Source organism: Orcinus orca, chromosome 3, assembly GCF_937001465.1.
Source record: "Orcinus orca chromosome 3, mOrcOrc1.1, whole genome shotgun sequence".
In the NCBI taxonomy this organism is placed as follows: Eukaryota; Metazoa; Chordata; class Mammalia; order Artiodactyla; family Delphinidae; genus Orcinus; species Orcinus orca.
This window is the reverse complement of record NC_064561.1, coordinates 73,795,092-73,821,761: the sequence shown is the minus strand read 5'-3', so window position 1 is coordinate 73,821,761 and position 26,670 is coordinate 73,795,092. Positions and strand designations below refer to the sequence as shown.

Genomic DNA, 26,670 nt, shown 5'->3' with positions numbered 1-26,670 from the left:
ACATAAACAACGCCTCCTGGAGTTGTGCAGGCTAAGCTTGTTGACCACGTGCAGCAACCCCAGAACCAGGCTGATGGGAGGGCACATCCTGAGGAGAAGCCTCGCTGTCTGTGTTGCACGGCAGCGAGTTTGCCCCTCCTCCCCAGGAGCTGCTGCTTCAACCCAGAGTCCGGCCCCAGCCAGTTCCTCAATGAGCCCAACACAGACCTTTAGCAGGAGACGTGGGGCTGGGAGAGGCCGAGAGCCTCATGGTTCTTCAGCTCTTTCTCTAAAAAGCCACGATTTGAATCACAGGAATACTCCTGTAGTCCAAAAAGCACTCTTATAAACTCATAAGAAGGCAACAACCCAAAGGAAAAAATAGGCATATGGACACAGAGGACACAGATAAGAACTTAAAAGAGCGCTGCAACATGATGCCATCTTTCTTCATGGGAACAGGAAAGACTGACACATTTTTATCACACTGAGTATTGGTGAGGCAGTGGTGGGCCTGGCACCTGCCTAAGTGGGAAGGCTACTTGGTTATTGCCATCACAGCTACAAACACGCATCCTCTTTGACCCAGCACTTCCACGGTTGGGAATTAGCCCACAGATATACTTGCCTATGTGTGAAAGGGTGAATGTACCAGATCATTCACTGCAGCATTGTTTATGACCACAGATATCCAAAACAATCCATATGATGACCAAGAAAAGACTGATCGGGCTTCCCTGGTGGCGCAGTGGTTGAGAGTCCGCCTGCCGATGCAGGGGACATGGGTTCGTGCCCCGGTCCGGGAGGATCCCACATGCCGCGGAGCGGCTGGGCCTGTGAGCCATGGCCGCTGAGCCTGCGCGTCCGGAGCCTGTGCTCTGCAATGGGAGAGGCCACAACAGTGAGAGACCCATGTACCGCAAAAAAAAAAAAAGAAAAAAAAAGAAAAGACTGATCCGTTTGAATATGGTTCATACAGCAGAATACTGTGTCACTACTAAAGCAGATTGAGAGCCATCTCCCTATACTAACATTAAGTGATCTCCAAGATATGTTGTTAAGTGAAAAAAAACAAAGTGCAGGACAATATGTTTAATATGCCATTTATGGCAGAAAAAAATTGCATTCGTATGTGCTTGTAGGTACGTCGACTATTTCTGAAAAGATATACAGAAAAGTGATGACAATGGCTACCTCTGGGAGGGGATGGGGGAAGCAAGGGGGTAGAAAAGAGACAATTTTCCCTGCATATCTGTTTGTACCTTTTGAAGTTTGTCCCACTACCTATGTAGTCTTTTCAAAAGATAAATGAAATAAAATATAATAAAGCTCCCTTGGGGTGCACATTTCCCATTTCTCAGCCCTCAGGCTGGTCCAAGCTCCACCCTCTCATAGATTTCCCCCAAATTGCTAGTTTCCCTCTGGCCCCCTTAGACCCTGCAGACGATGTGGAGACAGCCCCCAGGAACTCAGATGGAGGAACGAGTGGGGTGCTGCCCACCTTCAGAGGAAAGAGACAAGGCCAGAGCCAGAAGCAGACTTCTTTTCTTTTCTTCCAGCATTCAGATTTCCACAACTGACTTTTTCCCCACATTTTCTTATTGTGGTAAAAAACACATAACATAAAATTTACCATATTAAGCATTTTTAAGTGTACAGTTCAGTAATGTTAAGAATATTCACATTATTCTGCAACGGAGTTCTAGACTTTTTCATCTTTCCACACTCAAACTCTATGCCCATGAAACACCGATCTCCCCCTCCTTCCCCTCCGGCCCTTGGCAACCACCCTTCTACATTCTGCTTCTATGCCCGAGGCATGATCCCTGCTGGGAAGATGGGCCCAGGGCCAGAGTTCCCAGGGGGTCCCGGCACAGTGTACACACACCACTCACAGCTCGGGCAACCCCATCCTGCCCTCCATACATGCAGCATATTTTCAAGGTTGAGAGCATGGACATTCCAGCCTTCCACTCACAAGGTTGTATGTCCCTGGGCAAGTCTCAGCCTGTTTCCAGCTCAGTAAAATGTCAACTCACTTATAATCATGGTACCTTCCTTTCCATGGGATTGGATGTAGTCGAGCATATTAGATGAGTAGCCTGGCCCGTGATACAGGCTCAGCAAATGCTAGCTTTGATCAATATTATCATTGGAGAAGCTCACATCTTAGTCTCAGTTCTCCAGATCCGTGCATGTGTGCATCTATCCATCTACCCATCCATCCATCTGTTGCCTGTTGTCCTGTGAAGGACGCCCTGCCCTGTGTAATGGGGAAGGGTTGAGGTCACAGCCTTCCCAGGACCTGAACATATATTCCTCGAAGAGAGAGGAGTAAGCCTGTAGGTCACCACAAGTCCTCAGGAAAATCGCTGCCCTCAGAGGTTCCTAACCGGTGATCTATGGAATTGGAGCAGAACCAGGCAGATGGGGCTGTTTTTCCTGAGAAAGGCTCCTACAGGTCCTCAAAGGGGCCACAATCCATCACAAGTTCAGAACCCTCCTCCACCTGCTGCCTGGTACCTGACAGCTTCTGATTGCCTTGGCCTACCCTCCATCTCCCTCCTTGAAAGGTGGGCTCTCCACCAGGGCTACCCATTAAGACACAAGCCCAACAGAGCACAACCCAGGCTCTGGGCCAGGTGGAAGTGGGTCTGGGGTGACTTGTTGGTAAGTAGTGCACTGGTGTGAGTGTGGGTCCGTCCCCACAGCACATCACCTCTGGGGGAATGAGCACATTGATCCCCTGGGCCCTGAAAGCTTAAGATGTGATCGTGGTGAGCTTCATACCACACTTCCAGGCCCTCCAGCCCATTACTGAAGGGGGATGCTTCCAACGGAGCTTGGAAAGAGGTGCAGTAGAGTAGATCTGGCAGTGAAGGGAACTATCCATTGTGTAGCCCATGGCTTGGCAAGTGACAAAACAATGTACTGTATGGCCTCGGTTTCAGAAAAAAAGCCAAAATGCATATATGCATGGGAAAGAAAGTCTGAAAGAAGAACATCGAAACCTTAAAAGGGGGGGACTTCCCTGGCGGTCCAGTGGTTAAAACTCCGGGCTTCCACTGCACGGGGCATGGGCCCAATCCCTGGTCAGGGAACTAAGATCCCACATGCCGCATGGCATGGCGAAATACCAAGCGAACAAACAAAAACCTTAAAAGAGGCCAACTCGGATACTGGGGCTATAGATTATTCTTATCTTATTTTCTATCATGAATGTGCATTATATTTTAACTCTGCAGTTCTCAACTGGGGGTAATTCTGTCCCCAAGGGGACATTTGGTAACTTCTGGAGACACTTTTGGTATCACAACAGTGGGGGAGGGGTGCACGTGGGCTACTGGCATCTAGCAGGTAGAGGTCAGTGATGTTGCTAAACAACCTACAACGCACAGGACAATCCCTGGTAACAAAGAATTATCTGGCTGAAGTGTCAATAGTGCCGAGACTGAAAAACCCTGAGGAAAACGTCAGAAGTCTCTCAACAGAGAGACTGGGGTGGGGCAGCATGAGGCACTGCAAGCCGAGTTAGCCTGTCCCACGGGCCGAGTGGCAAGCCCTTCTCACCCACCTCTCCATGTCTGAGTAGACATATATGGGCTCTCCAGCAGGCAAGCTGTGGCCTGGCCAAGGGGCCAACGGCCCCCTCTCAGGAAGCTGTGAGTTTCCTGGGGCCCAGACTATAGCTGGAGGTTCACAGCTCCCAGCTCATATTCCCATCAGCTTCTCCACTTTCACCTTTTCCCAAAGCTCATCCCTGTCTAACGAAAAGACCTCGACACATATCAACACTGTCAGAACCCTTAACATCGCTGCAATCACTGAAACCCCCAAGTTCTCAAACGTCCCGTTCCCAGCGTTTCGACAATGGCATCCTGTTTTCTTTTGGAAGGAAACCCAGGTTGGATTGATTAACAAATACAATCATTATTTAACCTCAGAACTTGGTTTTGAAATTAATTTACAATAAAAGAAAAAGTCCATGCTAAATAATCTTTAATTATATGTTAAGGGCTCAGAATGGAAAACATTCAGGATCACAAGGGCACAACCAAGCTCATTAGCTCTGTTTTTGCTTCTCAAGTATCCCCACTGGTACTCACTGAGGGTCCAGGCGGAGAAAGAGGCTTTTAAAATCAGATCGTTGAGAACTTCACCCAGAACAGCCACAACACAAAACTCTTTTAAATAAATCTTTGGATGATGAAACGGTGAGGGTGCATTTACACTGGCAGCTGGGCACAGGCATAGGGAAGCCATCTCTTCCTGGAAGCCCACAGCCTCCTCGGTTCACCAGGGAGAGGTCATTCATTCCAGTGGCTCGAGTGCACTTGGTCCCTGCCGCTCTACACACCCCCACCTATGGAGGGGCTGCTGGTGAGTGGACCTCAGCAGTGCCCCTCTGGGCGGCAGCGGGACAGGAGCAGCAGTGTGTGTTTGTCCGGAATAAGGGTCACAGCCATCAAGGAGATAGTTGTCTCATTTCCCCTGCAACCGGGGCTCAGGTTCCTGGGGACTTTCCCACTGGAACCTTCACAGGACAGGTCTCGCCAACACAAGGATTTCTTTTTCTTGGACAATCCTCTGCCAGCCTCTGACACTGCTCCCCTCTCACCCTCCAATCCTCTGTGCCTGGACAGGTAGTAGTCCCCTGTGTGGCCCTGACCACCAGCCCCATCTCCATCACACGAAGATCCTTGGCCCCAGGCCTCTGAGGCTTCTTGAATGAGCTCGGCCCAACCTTATCCTTGGAGGTATCTGCAGCCTGCATAAGTAGGGGGTTCAAGTCATGGTGACCAGGGCAGGCTCAGTGCCTACTCTCACTCCTGGAGTCTCCCCCAGAGAGACTGAGGCACTGGGGAGGGAGCCAAGTCCGAAGGGGCCAAGTTTGGGTCCATAAGGGACAGGAAAACAGCCCAGGTGGGCCACACTGGGTTCAAAGTTGTGTTTGAGGGCCTGTGATTCCGGGGCCTATATCTATTCAGGAGCAGGGGGCAAGCCAGACAGGGTTCCAGGCTCAGATCCTGCAGCTATGATGAGCAAGACGGTCAGATGCTGCTGAAGCTGCCCCAGTGGGGGTAAAATTCTGAGGCCAAGGAGAAATGGAGCCTCATGAAAAGAAGCCGTGAGAGGGAAAGGAGAGGAGGAGGGGAAGTGAACAGACAGGCAGGAAAGACAGAACTCATTGAAACTCACCAGCTCAGAGCCTGCAGTGCTTCAGGTTGAGGCCAGACTCTTCGAAGTAGGGCTTTTGGGGAGACTGTAATTTGGGCCGGTCAGCATCTCGCTGAGCCTGGCTTAGGGGACTGTTCTGGCTTGCCCTCTAATCAGCGCAGAATTGCCCCTCGATGGGATCGGCCCTTTACGTTACCAGAAGTTAAAGACCTCCTGCCTCTTGGGGCCCTGAAGGCCCATGGGGGTCCCTCTCACTCCCTTCCTCTCCACTTCCCCCATTGGCTCATCTTCTCATCTGAACTACCTGGCACAGCTTGAGTAGAGCAGGGCATCCTGTCTGGGAAGTTTCCAGGGGCTCTGCCAGCTGTTAACCAGCCTTCACACCCTCTCCCTGGAGTCAGCCTTTCCCAGCTGCCTCCCTCACCTCACCAGAAACTGTTGTCAAGGCCCAGGGGTCAGGCCCAGTGGGAAGGGGGCTGTCCCACATCTCCCAGGCCTTGCTGGTACAGCCCGGCCCCTTGGCTGGCCCTGGGCCAATCCAGCAGGCTTTGTGCGTCCAGCCCTGTGCATAGGCCACAGGTGGAGTCTTTTATTTATTAATTTAGACTTTATTCCCCACCTACTTCTCATAAGGATCTGAGGCCCCTCAGGGAGTACTTAGTGCCCAGGGGTACAGACTCTGACACTGCCCAGGGCACATTTCTAGAAGGAGGTGTCAGAAGAGCTGCCCAAAGCCAGGGCTCTCTCTGGGGGCAAGCTGGATCAAGAAAGCATTTTCTGGAGGACACAAGCCAGCCAGAGCCAAGTCCCCTGCCTTCACATCTTACTCAGCTGGGCTTTGAGGGCACCCGGTCATTTGCATAGCATTAGCATTTATTTGCATACGATGCAAAGGATGGAAAACCCCTCCCCAACAGTGGGCCCCAAGATTACAGTCCCTAATGCTTTGCTCCCATATCTGTAGCACCCAGTGGTAGGCAGGGGATCCTGCCTGCGATCTGGGCCTCCTACCTAGAGGTGGCAGCCACTGTGAAGGTGGTAGCAGCAGCAGACACAGGCCTTGAAAAACAAGAGACTTTCACATGTGACTCACACACCAAGCACTAAAAGCAAAATTACAGTGTGAAAACCAGAGATAGCAGAGCCTTTTCTGGGGAATCCCCTCCAGCTCCCTTCTGTTTCACTCCTTTAAAAAGCCCTGGCACCACCCAGCACTCTGGAACCCTCCAGGAAAGTGCCATGCTTTCCCAGCCATGACGGGCAGGGGCTGTGCTACCAGGCTGGGTTCCTTGATGCTCTCTCCTGGGCCTCTGGGTAGGAGCAGAGAAATAGGCAGAAGTGGATTTATCCCAGGATGTGTGTTAGGAGCTGAGGGGCCATTTGAGACCTCTGAGCAGTTGCTGCCTTCCAGGCCACAGGGCTACTTCACATTCATCTTTTCCCAGCCTGGATCTCTCATTCTAATCCATTCTGTGAGCCATCTCATATCCCTCCAATAAACTCCTATTCTGCCCCCAAATTACCAAAGCTGATTTCTGTTGCTTACAAGCAGTAATCCCAACTGGCACATCCCCCATGATGGCAGAAGGCCCTGAAGTCCTTAGCAAAGGTCATCTTCAGCTCCTGACACACCCCAGCGATGTCTGCCATCCCCAAGAGAGCAGCCTGGCTCCAAATCCTTCTCCTATCAGCTACCAGTATCCTGACCTTGGAAAGGCACTTCCTCCCTTTGAGCCTCTAGTTCCCTCACTTGCAGAATGAAGCTGCTAATCAGGAAACAAAGGATTGGAGTAAAGATTCCATGAGATAAGCACAAGCTGAGAGATGAGTGGGGACTCCGCAGACCTTAATTTCCTTTAATTGCCATATTTGCAGTCATACCAACGTTCTATTAATTCTTCTGATTGCTTTATGTCGTTATTATTTTCTTTGTTATTGTTAGAGGCAAGAATAACATGGTACACTCATGCATTATCCTGTGAAGTAGGAAGGCAGTCCTTATTGTTCCTCACTTTACAGAGAAGGAAACTGAGGACCAGAGAGAGTGGTTTAGAGGGCAGGCTCCCAAGTCAGATTCCGTGGGTTCAGGTCCCATCCCCATCACTAACAAGCTTTGTGACCTTGGGCCAAGTTACCGGTCCCCTCAGAATCTCTGTTTCCTCATCTAATAAAATGGGGGCAATAAGAGTGCCTGCCTCACAGGCTGGATATTAGATAACACCAAGAAATTATTACTCATTTTTTTTGTATGTGATAACAGCTTTGTGGTTATTAAGAAAATGTCCAGGGCTTCCCTGGTGGCGCAGTGGTTGAGAGTCCGCCTGCCAATGCAGGGGACACGGGTTCATGCCCTGGTCCGGGAAGATCCCACATGCCGCGGAGCGGCTGGGTCCGTGAGCCATGGCCGCTGAGCCTGCGCGGTCCGGAGCCTGTGCTCCGCAACGGGAGAGGCCATAACAGTGAGAGGCCCGCGTACCGCAAAAAAAAAAAAGAAAGAAAATGTCCATGTTTTTAGAAATACATACTAAAGCATGCAAGAGTGAGATGACATTATATCTGAGATTTGCTTTAAAATATTTAATTAAAAAGAGAGAAAGAAAGCAAAGGAAGGGAGGGAGGAAGAAAGGAAGGAAGGGGGAGGGAGAGAGGAAAAGCAAAACATTTGTGGTAAATCTTGATAATTGTGAAATTGGGACGATGGGATATAGGTGGGTTCATTATACAATTCTCTCTACCTTTAAGATTTCTCGGTAAAAAGAAGACCCCACCTGCCTCATGGAGCTGTTGTGAGGCTTCGGCTGTGCTGGCCCACAGGAGGCACTCAGTAAATGCCAGGTGACATTCTTACCGCCATTACTGTTGCTACTATCCTTCCAGCTTGAGCAGCTGAGCCGGGGTAGAGCCGGGCCTCGTGGCCCTGTCACTCTCGGGGCAGCCCTCACCGTGGGACCTCACCAGCTGTGTACCACAGGTCTGTCAGCAGCACTGAAGGTGGGGCGCAGACCGAGGCTCAGGAGCAACTGGAGGCTTCCAAGCTCTCGTGCAGCCTGCCACCCCCGTCAGGCCCCGTGTGAACGATTCTGCTCTAAAAGACCCCCTTCTGGGGCTCAGTTGAACCTGCACATCCGGCCGCCAGGCCTGCTCCAGAGCCCAGGTGAGAACCCTGTCACAGCTCCCTGATAACTGAGGGAGGTGAATTATGCCAGTGAGACCGAGCGTCTGTCCTCTACTCTAGTATTCGGTGGGGGCAGCTATAGCGAGAGGCGGGGATCCAGTGTCCGCGCGCCAACCTCCTTGCTTCCCACCCCTGCCGTTCAGAGACAGCCTCTTCCAGATCCAGCCACCAGGGGCCGCTGTGCGCGGGTCCGGCTGCTCCCCAGCAGGATCCAGCCTCCCCAACACTGGGAGGGAGGAGGCTGTGGAAGCAGCCGCCTGGTCACCCGGGCCGGCCCGGGCAGCGAGGGCGTGAACTACTTGTAATGCAGCAAGCTCCCAAGCCCCACTCTACCCCGAAAGTGTTTATTTACACCTGCATTTTTTTTTAATGACATTAAGTGGTTTATTTTTTTATTACAAAAGCAGCTCGTGCTCAATATACTAAATGTGTGCTTTGGATTTTTGTTTATTTTGCTGCACGTTTCACGATGTCCTGAGCTTGGGGCAGGGGGCTCCTAAATTCTTTGAGCTATGGAGTAGAGGAAGGAGCGCCAATGATTTGTGAGACCTGCCTCTCTGGGCCTCTTTCCCTGCCTGCACATTCAGGGGTCCTGGCAATCTCCTGAGTCTCTCTGAGCTCTAGCCATCTGGCTTTCCTCAGTGCTCAGGGCTGGTCCAGGGAAGAAAGGATGACGAGCACCTCCTAACCTTTGCTCCAAAGGCCCCCGTCCCTGCCTCCCATCTCATTGCCCTCCAGTGCAGCTCTGGCCCCTCCTCCAGGGACCCTCCCTGACCACTCTGGTCCTCACTGCTCTCCTACCCTCTGAGGCCTGCACAGCTAGATTCAGCTGTCTGGGGCCTGGAGTTACACCAGGCCCTCGTCCATACAGTGGAACTCTTTAACTTCCCACTGACGATCCCCCATTTTCTGGGGGCTCTGGCACGGCAGTCAACAAGACAGTCCTGGTCCTCTCTGTGCCGGCACCACAGCTCAGCTCCCTGACTAGCCCGTGAGCTGGTGACCCCTGGGCACCTTTGGGACTTTCTGTGGGTGTAAAGGGAAGACCAAGACAGCATTTCCCACGCTGGTATGCCGTGGGTCTGTCTCAGGTACAGGTCTCAGCAACCAAAGGGGTTTCAAGTGCTTTCCCCCTACAGATCTGAATCTCATCTTTGAACACAAACCGAAAAGTTAGAGCTCAACCACAAAAGCAAGAGTAGTTCTAGAACCAGCCAGGTCCCGCCCCTACTATTTTGGAGGGGGAGGAGCTGAAGCAAAAAGCCTTGGAACTTCTGTCCTTCCCAGTTTGGGGTCCCGCGTACAAGGCTCAGCAGGAGGCCAGGAGTATTTCTCTGGCTCCAAGGTGGAGGTATGAATTCAAGTTAATCTCTGAGAGCTCTGCAGTCCTGCCCTCCCAAAACCGGCTGCCAAGCGCTAGCCCCACCGTCAGGATGGAAGGGCCATCCCAGCCCCTGCCTAAGGCCCAGAAGCTGCTGCAATGGGCCAGTGGCTATGGCCCAAGTGCTGCAGCTGCAGAAACCCCCGCCCCAGCCAGAGCGGCTGCAAATTTCGGAAGGGGAGTTTTCTGCTTAGACCTAGTCCCGCAATGAATCAGGATGAGCAGAGGGGCCCCATGAAAGCCTTTTCCCATCCCCTATTTTGTCAGGCTCTGCCATGTGCCCATTTTCCCAGGGCACTACAGGCCCCAAGAAGTAAGTTGACTTGTTTATGGTCAGTGGTCTCAGATGTGCTAGAAGCTTCCCTCAGCGGTGGGGACAGCCCCGAGAGGAGGAGAATGTTGGAGAGAAAGAGAAGGGGTGGGTCATGGCACCAAGGGGGCTTGTATGTTCAGGGCTAGAAGAACCAAAGCCACTTAGAACAAGAAAAAGAATTCCCAGTTCAAAGGGGTGCCTTCTCCCCCAAGTGCTGCCCTCAGAGCTGGGTCCACCCTGGTGCCCCTCAAGCCTGTTAGAGGCAGGGACAGGGAGAGGAGGGAGGCAGGGGAAGCTGCTTTTAAACCGCCTCCCACCTACCTCCTGCTTCAGCATCTTCCAAAACCGCAGGCTGAGAGGAGAAAGAAAAGAGGAGAGGAGAGAAGTTCCAAAATTTTATTAAAGACAAAGCCTGACCAGAAGGGGAAACCCTTTAAGATATCAGTAATAATAGAGCAGTGAACAAACAGTAAAAACAGCAGAGCTGACAAGGAAAACCGCAGTTGTCATCAGAGGCCCACCAGTGATCCAGAGGTGAAGAGATGTACTTTCACCGCTGCAGAATGGAGACTGGCCTTTGGGACAGTGACTTGGAATCACCTCCCTGGCAAAGAGCTTCTGACTGCATGGACCTGTCTATCTGACAGCCAGGAGAGGCTGGGAAAGAGCTTGGCATCCCTGAGCCTCCTCATCCCAGTCAGAAACCCCAGAGGCTGTAGCTCTGTGTGCCAGTAGACAATAAGGCCATCTCCCCTGACCGTTTCTGAGGAGTACTTCTGTGCCGAAGGAGGCCATGGGGGAGCCTCCAACCGCGAGGGATTCCTTCTGTCCTCCCACTGTCCTCACACAAGGACAGGGGAGATGTCTCTGTGGGCTGCGGAGTTACTGATAATTTGGAGCCCTGGCAACCCAGGTTTGAGCTGTGTGACCTTGGGCAAGTCACTTCCTCTCTCTGAGCCGCAGTTTCCTCATCTACCTCTCAGGGTTGTTGTAAGGATCAGATGAGATAACAGAGGGGAGGGAATTTTGTAAACAGTGAAGTGCAGTTTCTGGAGACTTCTGGAATCCAACAGGTATTTATTGGACATCTGTTCTCTGCCAGGCCCTGGCTCAGCCCAGGGCACACAGTCATGAGCAAGAGAGAGGAGTCCAGCTGGGACAGAAGAGAAAATGGGAGTGAGCAGGACACCTTAGGCCCACAGCCCCACACCACCCAGAGAGACTGTGTCCTTGTCCAGCTCCTGTCCCTTGTCCCTGGAGCTTGTCTGGGGTGGCCCAGCTCCCTCAGCAGTGTCACCGCCAAGGCAAACACTGCGAGCCCAGAACTCTGGCTACTTCCAGGCCCCCTCCTCCCCATCATGGAGATTACTCAGCTGGAGGAAGCAGGGCTGTAATTTGTAATCGGAGTCACCCAGCAACGTTTCCACAAATTAGTCAGAGAAATCTCTCCCAGGCAGCAGCCACGAGAGGGGGCTTCCAGCCTGACCAAGGCGGATGGGGGTTGGGGGACGCCTCTGACCCCTTCTTGCCCACTGATCTGTTGTTACCCTGCTCTCATTGGCACCTTACCTCCCTAGAGAGGCTGCAAACCCGTGGGGCAGCAGAGCCGAGTGACGGAGAGCCAGACCACCCAGAGTTTAAACCTTCACCCTGCCTCTCATCAGCTGTGTGACCTTGGGCAAGGAACTTCACCTTCTCAGATTCACTTTCCCTAATTTCCCTAATAATAATAGTTTCAACCTCATTAGGCTGTTGTGGAGACTAAACAAGGTGATTGATATAAAGACCTTTGCACGGTACTAGGCTAGGCATAGGTGAGTTTATCAATTAATTTTTATCTCTTTAACAAATACATGGTACTTACTATGGACTATTATGGACCACAAACAATAACTCACTTCATCCTCACAAGAACCGAATGAGGGAGGTATTATTATCTTTCCGTCTTACAGAGAAAACTGAAGCACAGAGAGGTTAAGTGACTTGTCCAAAGTCACAGAGCTACCAAGTGGCAGAACCAATATTGAAACCCAGGCTCTCTCCTCTCCTGCTTCTTCCCGTCTTTCTCCTCAGCCCCTGGTTTTAGAAGTTGCAGCAAGAGAGGGGAGGCTGACTTAAGAATAAGACCCCTCCCACCACCAAGCTCTGTCCTCCGTGACCCCAGCAGGCCTAAGGCAGGTACCTGGGCACAGAACAGGCTCCGGCTCCATGATGTCAGCCACTGAACTAAGCTGCTGCCTCAGAAAGGTGACTCTGTGGTTATTAACCCCCTTGAGATCAGCCTCTTACAGCAACACCCTCCCCCCTCCAACCTCCAGCCCCAGTTTGGAGCCAGAAGTATCCAAGCTTTTGCTCTCACTCTCAGACACCTGCGGTGGACTCAGATGGGCCAGGGAGGGGCAGGCCCACTCAGGAAGTACAAGGGACTGCCCACAGCCTCAGAGGAGCCTCAAGGGTAGAAATCCCCTCAGTGGCTTCCCTCCCTTGGAAGCCCCCAGCCTCTGCTCATACACCTCTGGTGACAGGGAGAGCTCACTTGCTCTGTTGGTGGCCTGGGCGGCCCACGATTGGCCAGTTCTGCCTGGTAGACGTGCTTCCTCAAGCCAGATGAAATCTCTCCATGTAATTTCCTCCCATTAGTCCTGCCTCTGCCCTCAGGCGCCACAGGCCAGCTGGCTCCCTCCGGCCTGCAGACATCTGGAGATGGCCATCTCTTGGCAGGAGGAGTCCCTACTCAGGAGTCCCCACTTGAACACTCAGTGGCCTCGGCCTGGCCTCAAAAGGCAGGGTTCCTGGTGCCTTCCCCACCTTGGTTCCTGTTCTCCACTCATGACTAGCAGGACTGCAAGATGGCAGGACAGCCTCTGCTAAGCACTTTGAAGGGCTGGTCCTGAGCTCAGCCCTGCTGGCTGGGATCAATAATAATAATTGAAACTGGTCGCTACTTAGCAAGAACCTACTCCACACGTGACACTGTGCAAAGTACTTTACAAGCAGGAACTCATCGCATCTTCCCAGCTTTTGAGACAATACTATCATTGCGCCCACTTAACAGGTGAGGAACCGAAGGCTCCAAGAAAGAGGGGACTTGCCCAAGGTCCCACCCACAATGAGTAATGGCAGAAGGCCTGGTTCACACACAGGCTGTGAGCTCTAAGCCCCTCTCTTGACCACCAGACAACACAGACAGCAGTCAAGGGACAGGAGACTCACTCACAGGAAACAGAGACTGAACAGCTCAGGAGCAGTTGAGGGGTTCCAATTCTACAGGCGATGGGAGTCTGGAAGGGAGAGAGATCCCTGTGGACCCAAGTAAGTGGGAAGGCTTCCTGGATAAGGGAGAGACCAGAGATGAGCCTTGAAAAAGCAAGACATCTCAGACACTGCGGAATTCCCAGCTAACAAACCGATGGGAATAGCCCCTGGGAGTTTGAGGAACCGAGGTGGGTTGGACCTTTGCCCAACAGCCCCATCCCATGGGCAGCAGGCATTTATTAAGCACCACAGTATGCTTGGTCCATATTAGCACTCAGCAATGGCACAGATGAAGGTTCCCTGATTCCAAGAAGCCGAGACTCCAGCAGGCCTAGAGTGAAGCCTGGTTAGAGCTGTAAAGACCAGTTTGGGGTGCAAGTGTTGCTAATTTCCTCCATATCAGGGACACAAATTGGAATATGTTCTGGATAAGGAGTGCCCATCTCTGCCTCCTGAAACCAGGGATACCAGCATTTCCCAAAAGACTTTCAGGGGAGCCACGTTCTTTGGAAAATCATACATGGAAGAATAGTTTTACGGTCAGATAAGTTTGGAAGGCACTTAACCAAAGAAGGCTAGACAGGACTTTCCTGGTGCAGGACTTCTCAGAATCTTTACTGGCCGTGTACATTGGGACTGGCAGTGACTCCAGGGTCTGGCCCAGGTCCCCTTTAATCCTCCCTACCTCCCATGTCCTGTTGCTCCTCCCCCTGCCCAGCTGCTAGAAAAGAGGGGGCACTCTACTTGGGGCACTGAGCCAGAAAGCCTTGAAGCCCAGTGCAAGATGGTGGATGATGCACCCAGGAAGTAGTCTGTCCTAGGAGAGGAGGTAAACAGGGACAGCTGGTGTCTGGGGAGGTAGTACTTGGGAGAAATTGTCCCAGTTGGTGGGGGGCTGAGGGGACTGTAGGAACTGGGGCATGAAGATGTACCATTCTGGGCAAGGCTCAACAGATAGCCAAACTCTCCGCCAGGATCCTGGCTCACCTAGGCCCCAGAGACCCTATGGGGTCAAAGTTCATCACAACCCAGAGTGTGGGCTACTGCCCCACGTCCTAAATTCTACTTGCCTCCTAGGCTGGCTTTCATCCTCCGGAAGCCCTCCGTGTCTACCATGACATGCGTACAACAGCCATGTTTCCAAACCCCTGGCTCCTGGGAACTCTGTCGGCCTGATGTCCCCCGCAAGATGGCAAGTTCCTAGAAAGCGGGTACTGGGCTTGCTACTTTCTCCCTGAATTCTAAGTGGTCACTGCTGTGAATGATTCACCCATCCATCTATCCACCTACTCATCCATCCACCCATCAAGTAAGTCATCCCTCCAAAAATGTCTGAGCACTGCAGTTCGCCAGCTCTGTGTCACACCCTAGTGATAAGCAGCAAAGCCCTGACGGCCCTGTTTCAAAAAGAGACATCGAATGGTACTTTCCTGGTAAGACGTTCATACGTCCACGTGTCTCGAGCCGTTCCCACACCCCAAACAGGAGCGAACGTGGGCACACTCTTCCGTGAAACTGCCGGCGACTCTCACATGGACACTGGGCCTCAGTGTCCCCCACTTCCTGTTGCATTTGGGGTGCCTCTTGTCTCTCACCTCTGGACTCATCGCCACAGGCTCCTCACTGCATCCCTGAAACTAGGTAAGGGGCACTGGGCCCAGAGAAGGCAGTTCACCCAGCAGGCCAGTGGTGGGGCTGGGTACGGGACACAGCCTCCCACTACTGAGCTCCCGGGAGACCAGTGCACCCTGGCTGCACAGTGCTTGGCACACAGCAGCCACTCCCAGCTTGCCTTTCTGCTGACACCTCGGTGCCTCTGACTCCAGACCCCTTCCTGTGGAAACCCAGGACTCTTTATTCCTCTGGGTGAGCAAATCCCAGCCCCATTCACTGGGAACAATAGCTGGTCCCATGTGGGAAATTAGCCCCGGGAAACTGTCATAAGGAGCCCTCTGAACCTGTGGGGCAGCTCTCTTTATAATCTCACCACCACTATGACCCCTCAAGCCAATTTGGCCAAACTTCCTTGGGTTTTCATCAGGAAAAGCTAACACCGAGCTTCATTATTAACTATATTTTAAGAGTAATTCTCGGGCTTCCCTGGTGACGCAGTGGTTAAGAATCCACCTGCCAACGCAGGGGATACGGGTTCGAGCCCTGGTATGGGAAGATCCCACATGCCGCGGAGCATCTAAGCCCGTGTGCCACAACTACTGAGCCTGTGCTCTAGAACCTGCGAGCCACAACTACTGAAGCCTGCGCGCCGAGAGCCCGTGCTCCACAACAAGAGAAGCCACCGCCATGAGGAGTCTGCACACCACAACGAAGAGTAGCCCCCGCTTGCTGCAACCAGAGAAAGCCAGTGCGCAGCAACGAAAACCCAATGCAGCCAAAAATAAATAAATAAATTTATATTTTAAAAAAAAGTAATTCTCGGTTAGTCCAATAATTGCGGGGGAGGGGGTCTGGGGGAGAAACACAGAAGATTATAAAGATGGAAAAAATGACCCCAAACCCTGTTGCTTCATTTTATTTATTTATTTTTTAAATATATTCATTTATATATATATTTTTGGCTGCACTGGCCCTTTTGCTGCCTGCGGGCTTTCTCTAGTTGCAGTGAGTGGGGGCTACTCTTCGTTGCGGTGCGCGGGCTTCTCATTGCAGTGGCTTCTCTTGTTGTGGAGCACGGGCTCTAGGTGCGCAGGCTTCAGTAGTTGTGGCTCATGGGCTCAGTAGTTGTGGCATGTGGGCTCAGTAGTTGTGGCTCGCAGGCTCTAGAGCACAGGCTCAGTAGTTGTGGTGCACAGGCTTTGTTTCTCCGCGGCATGTGGGATCTTCCCGGGCCAGGGCTCGAACCCGTGTCCTCTGCATTGGCAGGCGGAGTCTTAACCACTCTTGCTTCATTTTAAAGGCAGCTGTCAGAGCAGTCACATCCCAGCAATTGTGTGTCTTTGCCATTCTGCAGGCCACAACCTCCCACATGTACACACACAGACACACATGCACAGACGTGCAGTGAAACTACACAGAGTTTTCAGAGAGCAAACTGTGTTTCTAGTAACAAACCAGTCTGACTCTAGGACGTGTGACCAGCCTTTGCCCCGAGAGAGAAAGCTCCATGGGAAGTGTTCCTGCCTGGAGCCAGCAGCCCAGCCTCCAGGCAGCGTTCAGCAAGCCCCGACAGGATGCCAGGCGGCTGGCGGGCAGGAAGAGACCCACTCTGAACCTCTCTCCCCGTTGTAATTTACCAAATCCATCTGGGGCTCCTTTGAGCTGTTTTCTGGAAACACCACATTTCAAGGGTCTCCCTGTTAGAAAAGGTCAGAGAGTTCATGCGGGCCTTTCATGTTAAAGGAACTTGAAAGAAAAGGAAAGGAAATGTATATTTTCAGCCTTAGTTGTGATTAAGTGAGCTCAGGCCATGAGAACATTTAGATGATTTACATGACATTACACGAAGAGCCAATTAGCCTAACAACTTCTGAAAAATATCTAGCTCAAGAGCACCCATTTATTAGAGTGCTTGGAATGTGCTGGGTGTTCTGCTAAGCTCTTTCCTAGGATACATGAGTCATCTCAGCCTTGCTCCCACAGTGCGAGGCAGGCTCTGGGGTGACACCCATTTTACCCCTGAGGAAGCTGAGGCTCAGAGAGGGTCGGTGATTTATCTGCGGTCCCCCAGCTAATAAATGACAGGGCAGGGATGGAAACCAGGTCTGTCTAAATCCAAACCTAGAGCTCTCTTGTTCCATCCCTCAACCCTTAAGAGCTCTGATTTTGTCCTGCGTTCAGCATCTGATGACAGCGCGATCCACCTGGTTCATTTGTGTGAAAATGAAGCCTGGGCTGCGTGAGTCCAGAAGATTCTGGGGCCTCCCTGCAGTTGGCCCTGGTCCCCAAACTCCCTGGTCACCTCCAGGAGGGGCAGCCACAGCAGATCCCACTCACCACCCCACAGAGGAACCCCAGGGCCTATCATCTCTGTTTGGGATCTGAGTCAGCGCCCAGAGCAAGCAGTCTAGGGCGAGCCCAAGGGAGAGATGGTACGGGCTGAGGTCTGTCTGACTCAAGGCAGATGCTCTGGGCCCTCTCAACCAGCAAAGGGCTTGAGCCACCCTATTCAGACCAGCCAGGAACTTTCCCCAATCCTCCTGGTGGCCCCTGTATGCAACGTGAGCCACCCAGAAAGCTGGGATTCTATTAGTGACAGCTCATTCATCAGCATTTGTCTGCAAAGATCACAAGGCAGATAAGGACACCCTCTGGAATTTTAGAAGTCACCACACTAGAGTGTGGTGGTTAGGGTAGCTCAGGAGTTAGACTGCCAGGGTTCGGAATACTAATACCCTCACTTCTAAGCTGTGAGACCTGCAATGACTTATTCAACCTCTCTGAGCTTTTTAGTTTCCTCATTCATAAATGGGGATAATAGTCCCTATGTCATAGGATTGGTATATGGTGAATAAATGAGATAATGTGTGTGAAGCTCTTGCCATGATGCCCGGCACATAGCAATCACTCAGTAATATGAAGTCACTGTGTGGATGATGGATTCAGCGCTGACCAGACAAGGGGCTGCTGCAGAGGTGGGTATATATCTTATGGGGACAAGCCTGAATACCTTTTCCTCTCTATCTCTCCAAGCACTACAGAGCCTTCCAGGCCCAGACGAAATCCGCCTCCTTCAGGAAACCAGCCTGACCGTTCCAGCCACATTGATCTCCCCATATCTGAGCTCCTTCTGCCCATCATCTGTACAGATTAATACAGTAACAAACTCGGCTCTAGTAATTTCTGAGCTTCTCAAACAGTCAATGCCTCCTGGAGGGCAGGTCCTCATTTCAGCCCCTCCCTTCTCCACAGCCTGAGTCCAGGTATAGGGTAGAGGCTCCCTCAGCAAGCCTTCAGGCTGATTTCAGTGTGGCTGTGGATGTCTGAGCCTCAGCTTCTCTCTCCCAACCTTACCCCACCTCACCCCTCTGTTCTCCCAACTCACCCACCCCCTCCCCCGGTTCCACCCAGCAGGGCAAGAGGTTGGGGCCATGACCCCATAGGGCAGCAGATCCCAGACCTTAGGATTTCACAGCCCTATACAATGTCCAAAGAAATTTGGGGTGGCAGAGAGAACAGAGAGTGGCCAAGTTTTTCTTTTGCCAAATAAGAATATTTAAAAAAATCAATTCTTACTATGATTTTAGTAAAGAAAGGCTGTTTTCATCCCAATAGAACAGAAAGTTCATAATCTCTGATTAAAGGCTAATACTTTAAGCTGAAAAAAATTTAGCCTTATTGAGAAAAACAAACCAACCACTTCACTGTTGCCCTGACTTCTCTCCTTTCTCCATGGAGAAAACTTCAATCCCCACTGGCCTATGTCCACTGTGACGGCATGGGTCTTCGGACCTTCTCCTGGAGGAAGGAGGCTCCTGCTAAGCTGGGGTCACCCGCAAACAGAGGAGGACCTCCAAAGCCTTTGGATTAGGCAGATTTGTATTCCCATTCAACTTCCCAGAGGACGCTCAATCCAAAACCAGACCCTGCAGCCTCAGGGGCAGGGGATGGGGGAAAGCTGTGGGCCCCTCCTCCTGTACCCTCTCCCCTCTCAACTGGGCCAAGTCAGGCTGGAACAATCCTCCCCCCCCCACACACACTCTAGAGAGGATGAGTGAGACTGAGCAGCAAGCTCACAGCCAGGAAAGGAGCCAGGGGAGACCTAACGGGCAGGGTCTTCCCACATCTCCGTCACCAAGCTGAGCACCAGTGCCCAACCCCCTCCCCCCGACCCCCACCCCCACCCCGCCTCGCCCCTCCAGCACCGGGAAGGGAGGAAAATTGGGCACTCTAGCCCTGAGGTGGGGGGGCCGAGGCGCCCCGCTGGGCGGGTGCAGATAGGATCTGAACGCAGAGAAGGGCGGCCGTGGCTCTTTGATCCGCAGCCAGCCCGGCTGGGCCTGGACCCGCAGGGGCGGCGCGGCCCTCTTCCGGCCAGGCTTTGCGCCGCTACAGGACTCCTGTGGGACTCTGAACCGGACACGCGTCCAAGACGCTCTGGCCTCCTAAATACCCTCTGCACCAGTTGCTTTCGGGAGACGTGGGAACGTCTACACTGAATCCAGCACCGAAACCTGCTGGATTTACTGCACCGCGATCCAAAAGGGCCGGTGTCTTTCCTAGATGCAGTGGCTGAGCTGAGGTCAAGTGTGCTGAGGAGGCCCGCGTGGACATGACACAAGGTGCCTGGTAGATGCGATGGAAGGTGTCTCACGTTCCCGCCCTCCTCCGGCTACAGACCCTGCAGCCTAGATCTTGCGAGGGTCCGCCTGCGCCAGGCTCAGAGTCAATAGGCTCTGCGGGAATGCGACTTCCCGGTTAAGTTGCTGGGACCATTGACCCCTCGTCAGAATCCCGTGGCCCACGTAGCTGCCCACAGTCTCCCCTCCCCCGGCCGCAGGTTCCAGGCAGGGAACTCAGTTGAGCGAGGTGTTGGGGGTGGGATTGGGGGGTGGGGCTGGAGGATTGGAATGGGGTCTGGCGGGATATTTCCTCCCTGCCCTCTTGGCTGTGTTCGCGCCTCGGAGCCGCCACATGGCTGAGAGGCCCATCACATATGTGTAATGTATGAGTCCCTCATACAACAGGCACTCAATAAATGTGTGAGGGGTATATGCTTGCGTTAGCACTGTGTGCGGGCGACCTGGAAGGAGGGCCCACATTGGCAGAAGGCTGCAAGATGCTTCAGAGAATGGAGTTTTGAGGAGTCCTAACTCTGCCGTCCCGGTGTTCGAGCACAGCCTCGAGCAGCCCCCGAGCTCTAGGAAGCCCCCAGTTCCAAGCCCAGGACATACTGGGCCCGGGGCACAGACTCTGCTCACACCTTGGCTCCCGTTCCAAGGCACCCACAAACTCCGTGCCCTCCGCAGCTGGCGGAGAAACCTGAGCGCAGGAAGGGACTCCCTTGTTGTAGGTGAGGAATCAAGGTCAAGAATCTCCTTTAGAGTCCCCGCATTTCAGGAGAAGTGTGATGCTTTTCAGGCTCCTCCGACGCCTCACTCAGGTTATGCCTGGGAGAGCGAGCCCTTTAAGTCTCTACCCACTGGGCACGTCCCGGCCTCTCCCGGGAGAGGAGGGGCGGGGCGATATGGCGCCGCCCATCGACAGGGCCCGCCCCCGGCGTCCCCGCCCCGCCCCCGACACTCAGCCGGCGGCGCCTTTGATGTTCGGACCCGCCAGCTCCCCGAGCCTCTCAGCCCTGCGTCCGCGCCCCGCGCCCGCAGCCCGCCCAGGCGGAGTCAGCCCGCGCTCCGCCCGCCGCGCTCCGGGCTCGGAGGTCCGGACTCCGGGCTCGCTGCCTCCCGGGCCGGCTCCGCGCCCCGCACCCCCGGCGCCCCGCGCCCCCGAGGGAGGAGCGCACCATGCCTCAGCTGGACTCGGGCGGGGGCGGCGCGGGCGGCGGCGACGACCTCGGCGCGCCCGACGAGCTGCTGGCCTTCCAGGACGAGGGCGAGGAGCAGGACGACAAGAGCCGCGACAGCGCCGCGGGCCCCGAGCGCGACCTGGCCGAGCTCAAGTCGTCGCTCGTCAATGAGTCCGAGGGCGCGGCCGGCGACGCGGGGGTCCCGGGGGCGGGCGCCGGTGCCCGCGGCGAGGCCGAGGTCGGGGCCGAGGTGAGCGCCGGCCCGCGCCCCGCTTCTCCCCCGCAGCCGCCACGCTCCGCCGGCCCCGGCGCTCGGCTCGCGCTACCCCGCCCCTCCCTCCCGCGGCCCTCGGGGGTCCGCATCCCTCAGACCCCTCCTGCCCCGGGCCCCGAGCCCCCAGCTTTCCCAGCCCTCTCAAGGCCCCTCTGGATCTCCCCGCAGGCCCTCGGGCGGGAACACACTTCGCAGAGACTTTTCCCCGACAAACTTCCAGAGTCTCTGGAAGACGGTGAGTTTCTGCCGGCCTGGCTCCCCTCCTCCCGCTAAGGCCCGGCCTCGGTGGGAGAGCGGGGCCTTTGAGGACGGGAGGGAGCCGATGGGGTGCCTCCCCCCAACTGCAGCTCGAGGAGGCGGTAAAACCGAGGAGGTGGGGGAGTGGGGGGCGGGTTTCCCGGGCGCCGCCGGGCTCGAGTCACTTCCGGTGCCCTGACCTTTATAGGAGTAAACAGACCCCCGCCATCTCCGCCTCCCCTCCTGCCCAGGTGACTGACTAATCCCCCGACTTGACGAGAAAACGTTGGCCAAGGTTCCTTGGCGGGAGGGCGGAGTGGGGGCCGAGAAAGGGAGGCCCGAACTCGGGGTCCTTCGTCGAAACTTGGCACTGCGGGCACCCCCAGCCCTTCAAGTCACGAACTTGAAGGGGACCCCTTGGCAATTCCGATTTCCTCTCGAGCGAGCAGACATCCTTCAGCCCGAGACGCCCGGGCTGGCGCTTCTGACCAGCTGTGGTTTTTCCAGGCCTGAAGACCCCGGAGTGCGCCAGCGGCATGTACAAAGACACCGTCTACTCCGCCTTCAATCTGCTCATGCACTACCCACCCCCCTCGGGAGCAGGGCAGCACCCCCAGCCGCAGCCCTCGCTGGTAAGTGGCCCCAGCAGCCCAGCCCGCCTTGTGCCTGCTACCTTCCTGATCAGGTATGTGAGGCATGGGCAAGACTAGACTTTTGCCTAGAACAAAATGGATACAGAACTCTGTTCTTGTCTCTTTCCCCATCCACACCCAGCGGTATCTGAACCAGAAGGAGAACTTTCCTGAAGTAAGGAGGGCTGCCCTAGGCACCCCACCTGCCTCCAGCGGTTGGCTTTTGTCTTCCAGCTTGCTCACGAGCAGGCGTGGGCCCTGTCCTGGTGCTAGGTGGTGCTGGGATGGAGTCGGCTTGGAGAACGGTTAAGCTGAGACCACCCACCCCTCCTGACGGTGGTGTGTGTGGTGTGCTCAGAGTTGTGAGCTTGGCTGTTAGCCTTCTCCCACTAAGCCCCAATCCTCAGTGTTCAGAGGAACGGGCAGAAAAGCTGGTCTGCTTCAGGTCTCCTAGTTGTACAGGAGAAACATGCTCTACTCGCTCTGTCCTTATTGGCATGAATGTGGCCTTACCAGAGAAACAACCCGAACACGATGTGTGGAAAGTGGGTTTTTATGAAGCTGGCTTGGTCTCAGATGCACCAGGAAGGGTTTGCAAAGGTGTTTCAAATCAGTAGTGTCAGTAAGCGGCCTGTTTAATGAATTTGCAAATTAAATTTAAGTCCCCAGTGCTTTGAGAAGATTCCATGATCATTACAAACCATGCTTTTTGCCCACTGGTGCAGATGACCTAAGGTGTGAAGAGCCTCTTCTGAGTGCTGTAGAGCAGCGGTAAAGCTGCACTTACGAAAAATTCAGATTAGTGTTTCCGAGTGTGCTCAGCTGGCCGAAGTCAGGGGTGAGAGGAGAGCTTCTAGAGTTCATGTAAGGGTTTGGGGTTTGTGGTGGGTGGGTGTTGGGTGCAGATAGACCCAGGGCAGGTCAGGCCAGCAGTAGGAGGCTCACATGGCTAGTGGTGGGGGTCACTCAGAGGGCGGAGAGTGACTGCCAGGCTGTGTCAGATCAGGAGTGAGGAGGGTTGGTTCTGAAAGCTGTTTCATGCTGAAGCTGGTGGGACATGAGAAAGTAGATTGAGCCTTCTCTCCAGAAACCCAGGATGGAAAACCTGGTAGTAGGCAGCTGACTAGAAATAAGCTCCTTGCCCTTTGGACCCCCATTCCTTCATCTGTGAAGGAACATGTTGGTTGAGTGGTCTGTCTGGCTTTCTGCTCTGGGGTGGCTCCATCTGTGAGGTACTCGCTTCCTTCCAAGTCTGTGGGGCAAGGGGCTCACCTTCTGACCTTGCCACCTGACGCAGCAGCTCTCCCCAGAGACCTCTACCCTCCATGAGCTGATACTGAAGGATGCTTTGGGGGCCCCCTATAAGGTGTAAACCCTTAGATTTGGGGCCAAGTGGTGGGACCTGACCCACCACTGCCAAACCACAGGCACGTGAGCTGCTGACAGGGGGCTGGCGTCCCTGATAATCATGACTAAACAAAAGGCCTAGGACCCAAAGCAGACCTAGCAGGCAGATTCCCTCCAGCATCTTATGATTACACAGAGGGGCAGGGAAAAGGCGGTGTTTCTGAGTTTCTTTCACAGCCTGGGCAAGTGGTAGGAGAGTGCCCAGAGTGGGAGTGCCTCGTTCTTCGTAAGGGTGTGGTGATGGGACCATTTGGTGTCCTTTAGCTTACACTGGTCAAAGTGTAGGCAGATGGATGGCTGCCTCTAGCAGTCAGGATTGTGGGGGGAGTAGGAACTAGGGCAGGCACACCATCACTCCCCTGGCCTGGATCATTCATTTTTTCAACTTTGGGCTCTTTCTCAAGGTACAGCAGATGCATTTCTATGTGTCGCAGCCTCTCTTATAGGGGCAGATCCCTTTGTCCTCCTCCCCACACAGCTATAGCCTCCCGCAGCCTGGCTTATGGGAACACAGGAGGAGGGCAGGCTCTGGAGCTGACTTTCTGTGCCCTGGCATCGGCTGCTCCGTGGGGCTGGGGACAAGGACAGAGGCAAGGGCCTAAGGTAGGGAGATGCTGGGTGAGGAAGATGTACGTGAATATAAGGGAGCCTCCTTTAAGCAAATCTGATACTTACAACCAAATAGCAAATAAGAGTAGTAGTTCTTTGTGTTACTCAGAGTTGTGTGGACATATAAAATATGGTGAGGATTTAAAAAGCAAAATTAATTGACCCCATGTTTTGGGAGCACATTTATCATGTGATCCAAGGTTCATGTGTCTGGAATGAGAAAAGAAACTCTTACGATGGGTTAGGAGTCCCTTGTAGGGGACCTGAGGAAAATCACCTTTGGAAGTTTTTTTCCAAAGCTCTGCTTTCCTGAGCCCCTCTTCAGGGGACAGATGACACACTGGCCAGCCCCTCCCCGTGAGCCTTAGAACTTGGCCCCTCTTGCTCTTTGCACTTTCTGAGAGAATCCAAGTGGTCAACAGTTGTGCGGGGGAGCTCAGGGCCGAACGCTTGACCTCCCCTGACAGTGGGGAAAACCCATGCCAGGGACCTCATCTGCCCTTGTGTAAGTGGAATACCCACGCGGCTACTACGCTGGACACCTTAAAGCAGGCAGACTTGAACGTTGTCAGGAGCAATGGGCCAAATGACCACCTCACAGACAACTGCCAGGGGGGCAGAGGGATTTTTTTCCCAAAAGGTTCCTTCTTTTTGGTACTTGGTTTCTTGCAAACTCTGTTTTTGGAAGTGGAAATTAGGTCAAAGTTAATTTCATAGCTGATGTCTTTGAGGCATCTAATGTAGGCTTGCAGACAGTTACTGGCCTAGACCAGTAGCCACTATTGGTTTGTTTTGTTTGCTCCGCTCTGGGATTGAGGTGGGGAGGGGCAATGACTGGTCCTGCGCCAGACTTTGAGGGATTTCTGGGATGAGTAAGGCATCACTCCTTAGGGAAACTCAGAGTCTTAGTGCAGAACTGACAGTCTGGTGCAAATCCCCATCTCAAAAAGGATATGAGGCCATGTCACTCTTCTGACCCCTTCTATGGGCTCTGCTTGGTATCTGTGGCCTGGAAGGCTGCTGAGCCTTTTGCCATTTAGTTGAAATGCCCAGGATAGGCAAGTCCATAGAGACAGAAAGCAGAGGAGTGGTTGCCGAGGGCTGAGGGAAGAGGAGAATGGGTAGTGACTGCTCATGGGTACGGGGTTTCTTTTCTTGGGTGATGAATATGTTCTGGAATTAGTGGTGATGGTTGCACAATCTTGTGAATATATTAAAAGCCGCTGAATTGTATACTTTAAAATGGTCAATTTTAAGGTATGTGAATTACATCTCAATTTAAAAAATAAATAGCTGAGCTGAGCCTTTTGGCTCTTGCAGGGACTTGGGGCTGTTTCCCTGTGCCGTCCTGGTGTCTGGGCATGCCCAGAGACATCTGACGTGAAGGAGCCCACTTGAAGCAGTGGGCTTCTGGCCATCGGGCTCATGTTCTCTGACTCCAAGGTCTGAGGTACAGGTGAGGGGAGCGAGCCCTGGGGGAGCAGGAGGTGAGGGTATGAGCAGGACTTGAGCAGAGGAAGGAAGTGCTGCTGACGGGTGGCTAGCCGGTCCGGGGGGGCTCTGCAGAGATGCGCCCACCCAACCCTCCACACCCCTCAGAGGGTGAGCAGTGGGGCCTCACGGAGGAGGGGTAGTGATGCTTGGTCACCAGCCCTGGTTGGGATGAAGCCTGTTAGGAGAGAGTTTGTCACCAGGCTGGCCACCAGACAGAGCAGAACCAGCCTTTGCCCCTGGAGTGCCCAACTGAGTGGAGGAGACAGATGAATAGACCTGAATCCCTGGCCAGAGGAGTACTGTCACAAAAGGTCCTGCTGGCGTGTCCTGGGAAGACCTGGCCCCTGCCTAGGCTGTGAGGAGGGTCTGCTGAGCAGCTTCTTGAAGGAGTAGAGTTGTCTGCCAGATGAAGACAAATAGGGGGCTGGCAGGCATCTGGGCTCCCTCCAGACATCCCAAATCTTCCACGTCTCTACTTCATTCGCTACCTCCAAGCCCCAACCATCACCATCCCTCCCCCAGGAAGGCAGCCTCCACTAGGGTCCCTGCAGGACCTGGGTCCCTCCCCACAACCCTACCCTAACCCTCAATCCAGGATCCACAGAGCAGCCAAACATAAGTCAGATCCCACCTCTCGCCTGATGAAGCCCTGTAGAGGCTCCCATTGCTCTTGAAGTAAAATCTAAGCCACTCACCACGGCCTGAAGGCCTGGGTGGCCAGCCCCTGCTGACCGCCCCTCCTCGTCTGCACCATACTCTTCCTTTCTCCCTAAAAAGCAGCCACCTCAGTGGCCTGATAGGTTTTACAACCACCAAGTTCTTTCCATCTCAAGACCTTTGCGCTCGTTCCCGCAGTTCGGCATTCTCTTCTCTAGCTCTTCACCTAGCTGCCACTTCTCATTCTTCACTCAGGGCTTATTCAGATGTGACCTCCTCAGAGAGACTTGCTCTGACCATCCAAGTGGGGCCTTCCGTCATCCCCCACCGGGCCTCGGCTGCCTTGCCCACCCCAGCAGCTCTTCAGGCCAAGGTGGTTGGCACTGGTTTATGATGCACTTGCCATGCTTAGTCCAGAGACAGCCCATGTGTCAGAAGTATGTCTGAGCCTTAGTTTCCTCATCTGCACAATGGGAGTGGCAAGCCCTCCTCCCAGAGTTGGACTGAGGACTGGAGGCAGCAGTACCAGGGACGTGCCCAGGAAGGTGCCAGCGTGGCCTGGGCTTGGGGGTCGGGGTTTGGCCACAATTGATCCCTCTCCCTTGCTGTCCTGGCTCCTCTGGGACCAGGGGTGGCTCAGTGGTAGGCTCCATGTGCACTTC

General features: G+C 53.8%; 1 protein-coding gene across 7 annotated transcripts in view; it reads left to right on the top strand.

Moving 5' to 3' along the window:
* Positions 1 to 20,511: 20,511 nt before the first annotated feature.
* Positions 20,512 to 26,670, top strand: part of TCF7 (transcription factor 7) — a 32,643-nt gene continuing 26,484 nt past the window's right edge. Inside the window, exons 1-3 of one of the 7 annotated variants that reach the window (XM_033409814.2) lie at positions 20,512 to 20,948; positions 21,141 to 21,207; positions 21,717 to 21,841. In XM_033409814.2, the coding sequence (XP_033265705.1) occupies positions 20,697 to 20,948; positions 21,141 to 21,207; positions 21,717 to 21,841 (444 nt within the window). In that variant the 5' untranslated portion in view covers positions 20,512 to 20,696. The remainder of the gene's footprint in view (positions 20,949 to 21,140; positions 21,208 to 21,716; positions 21,842 to 26,670) is intronic. The other 6 variants (XM_033409815.2, XM_004282123.2, XM_012537545.3 and 3 more) reach the window with 6 other exon arrangements.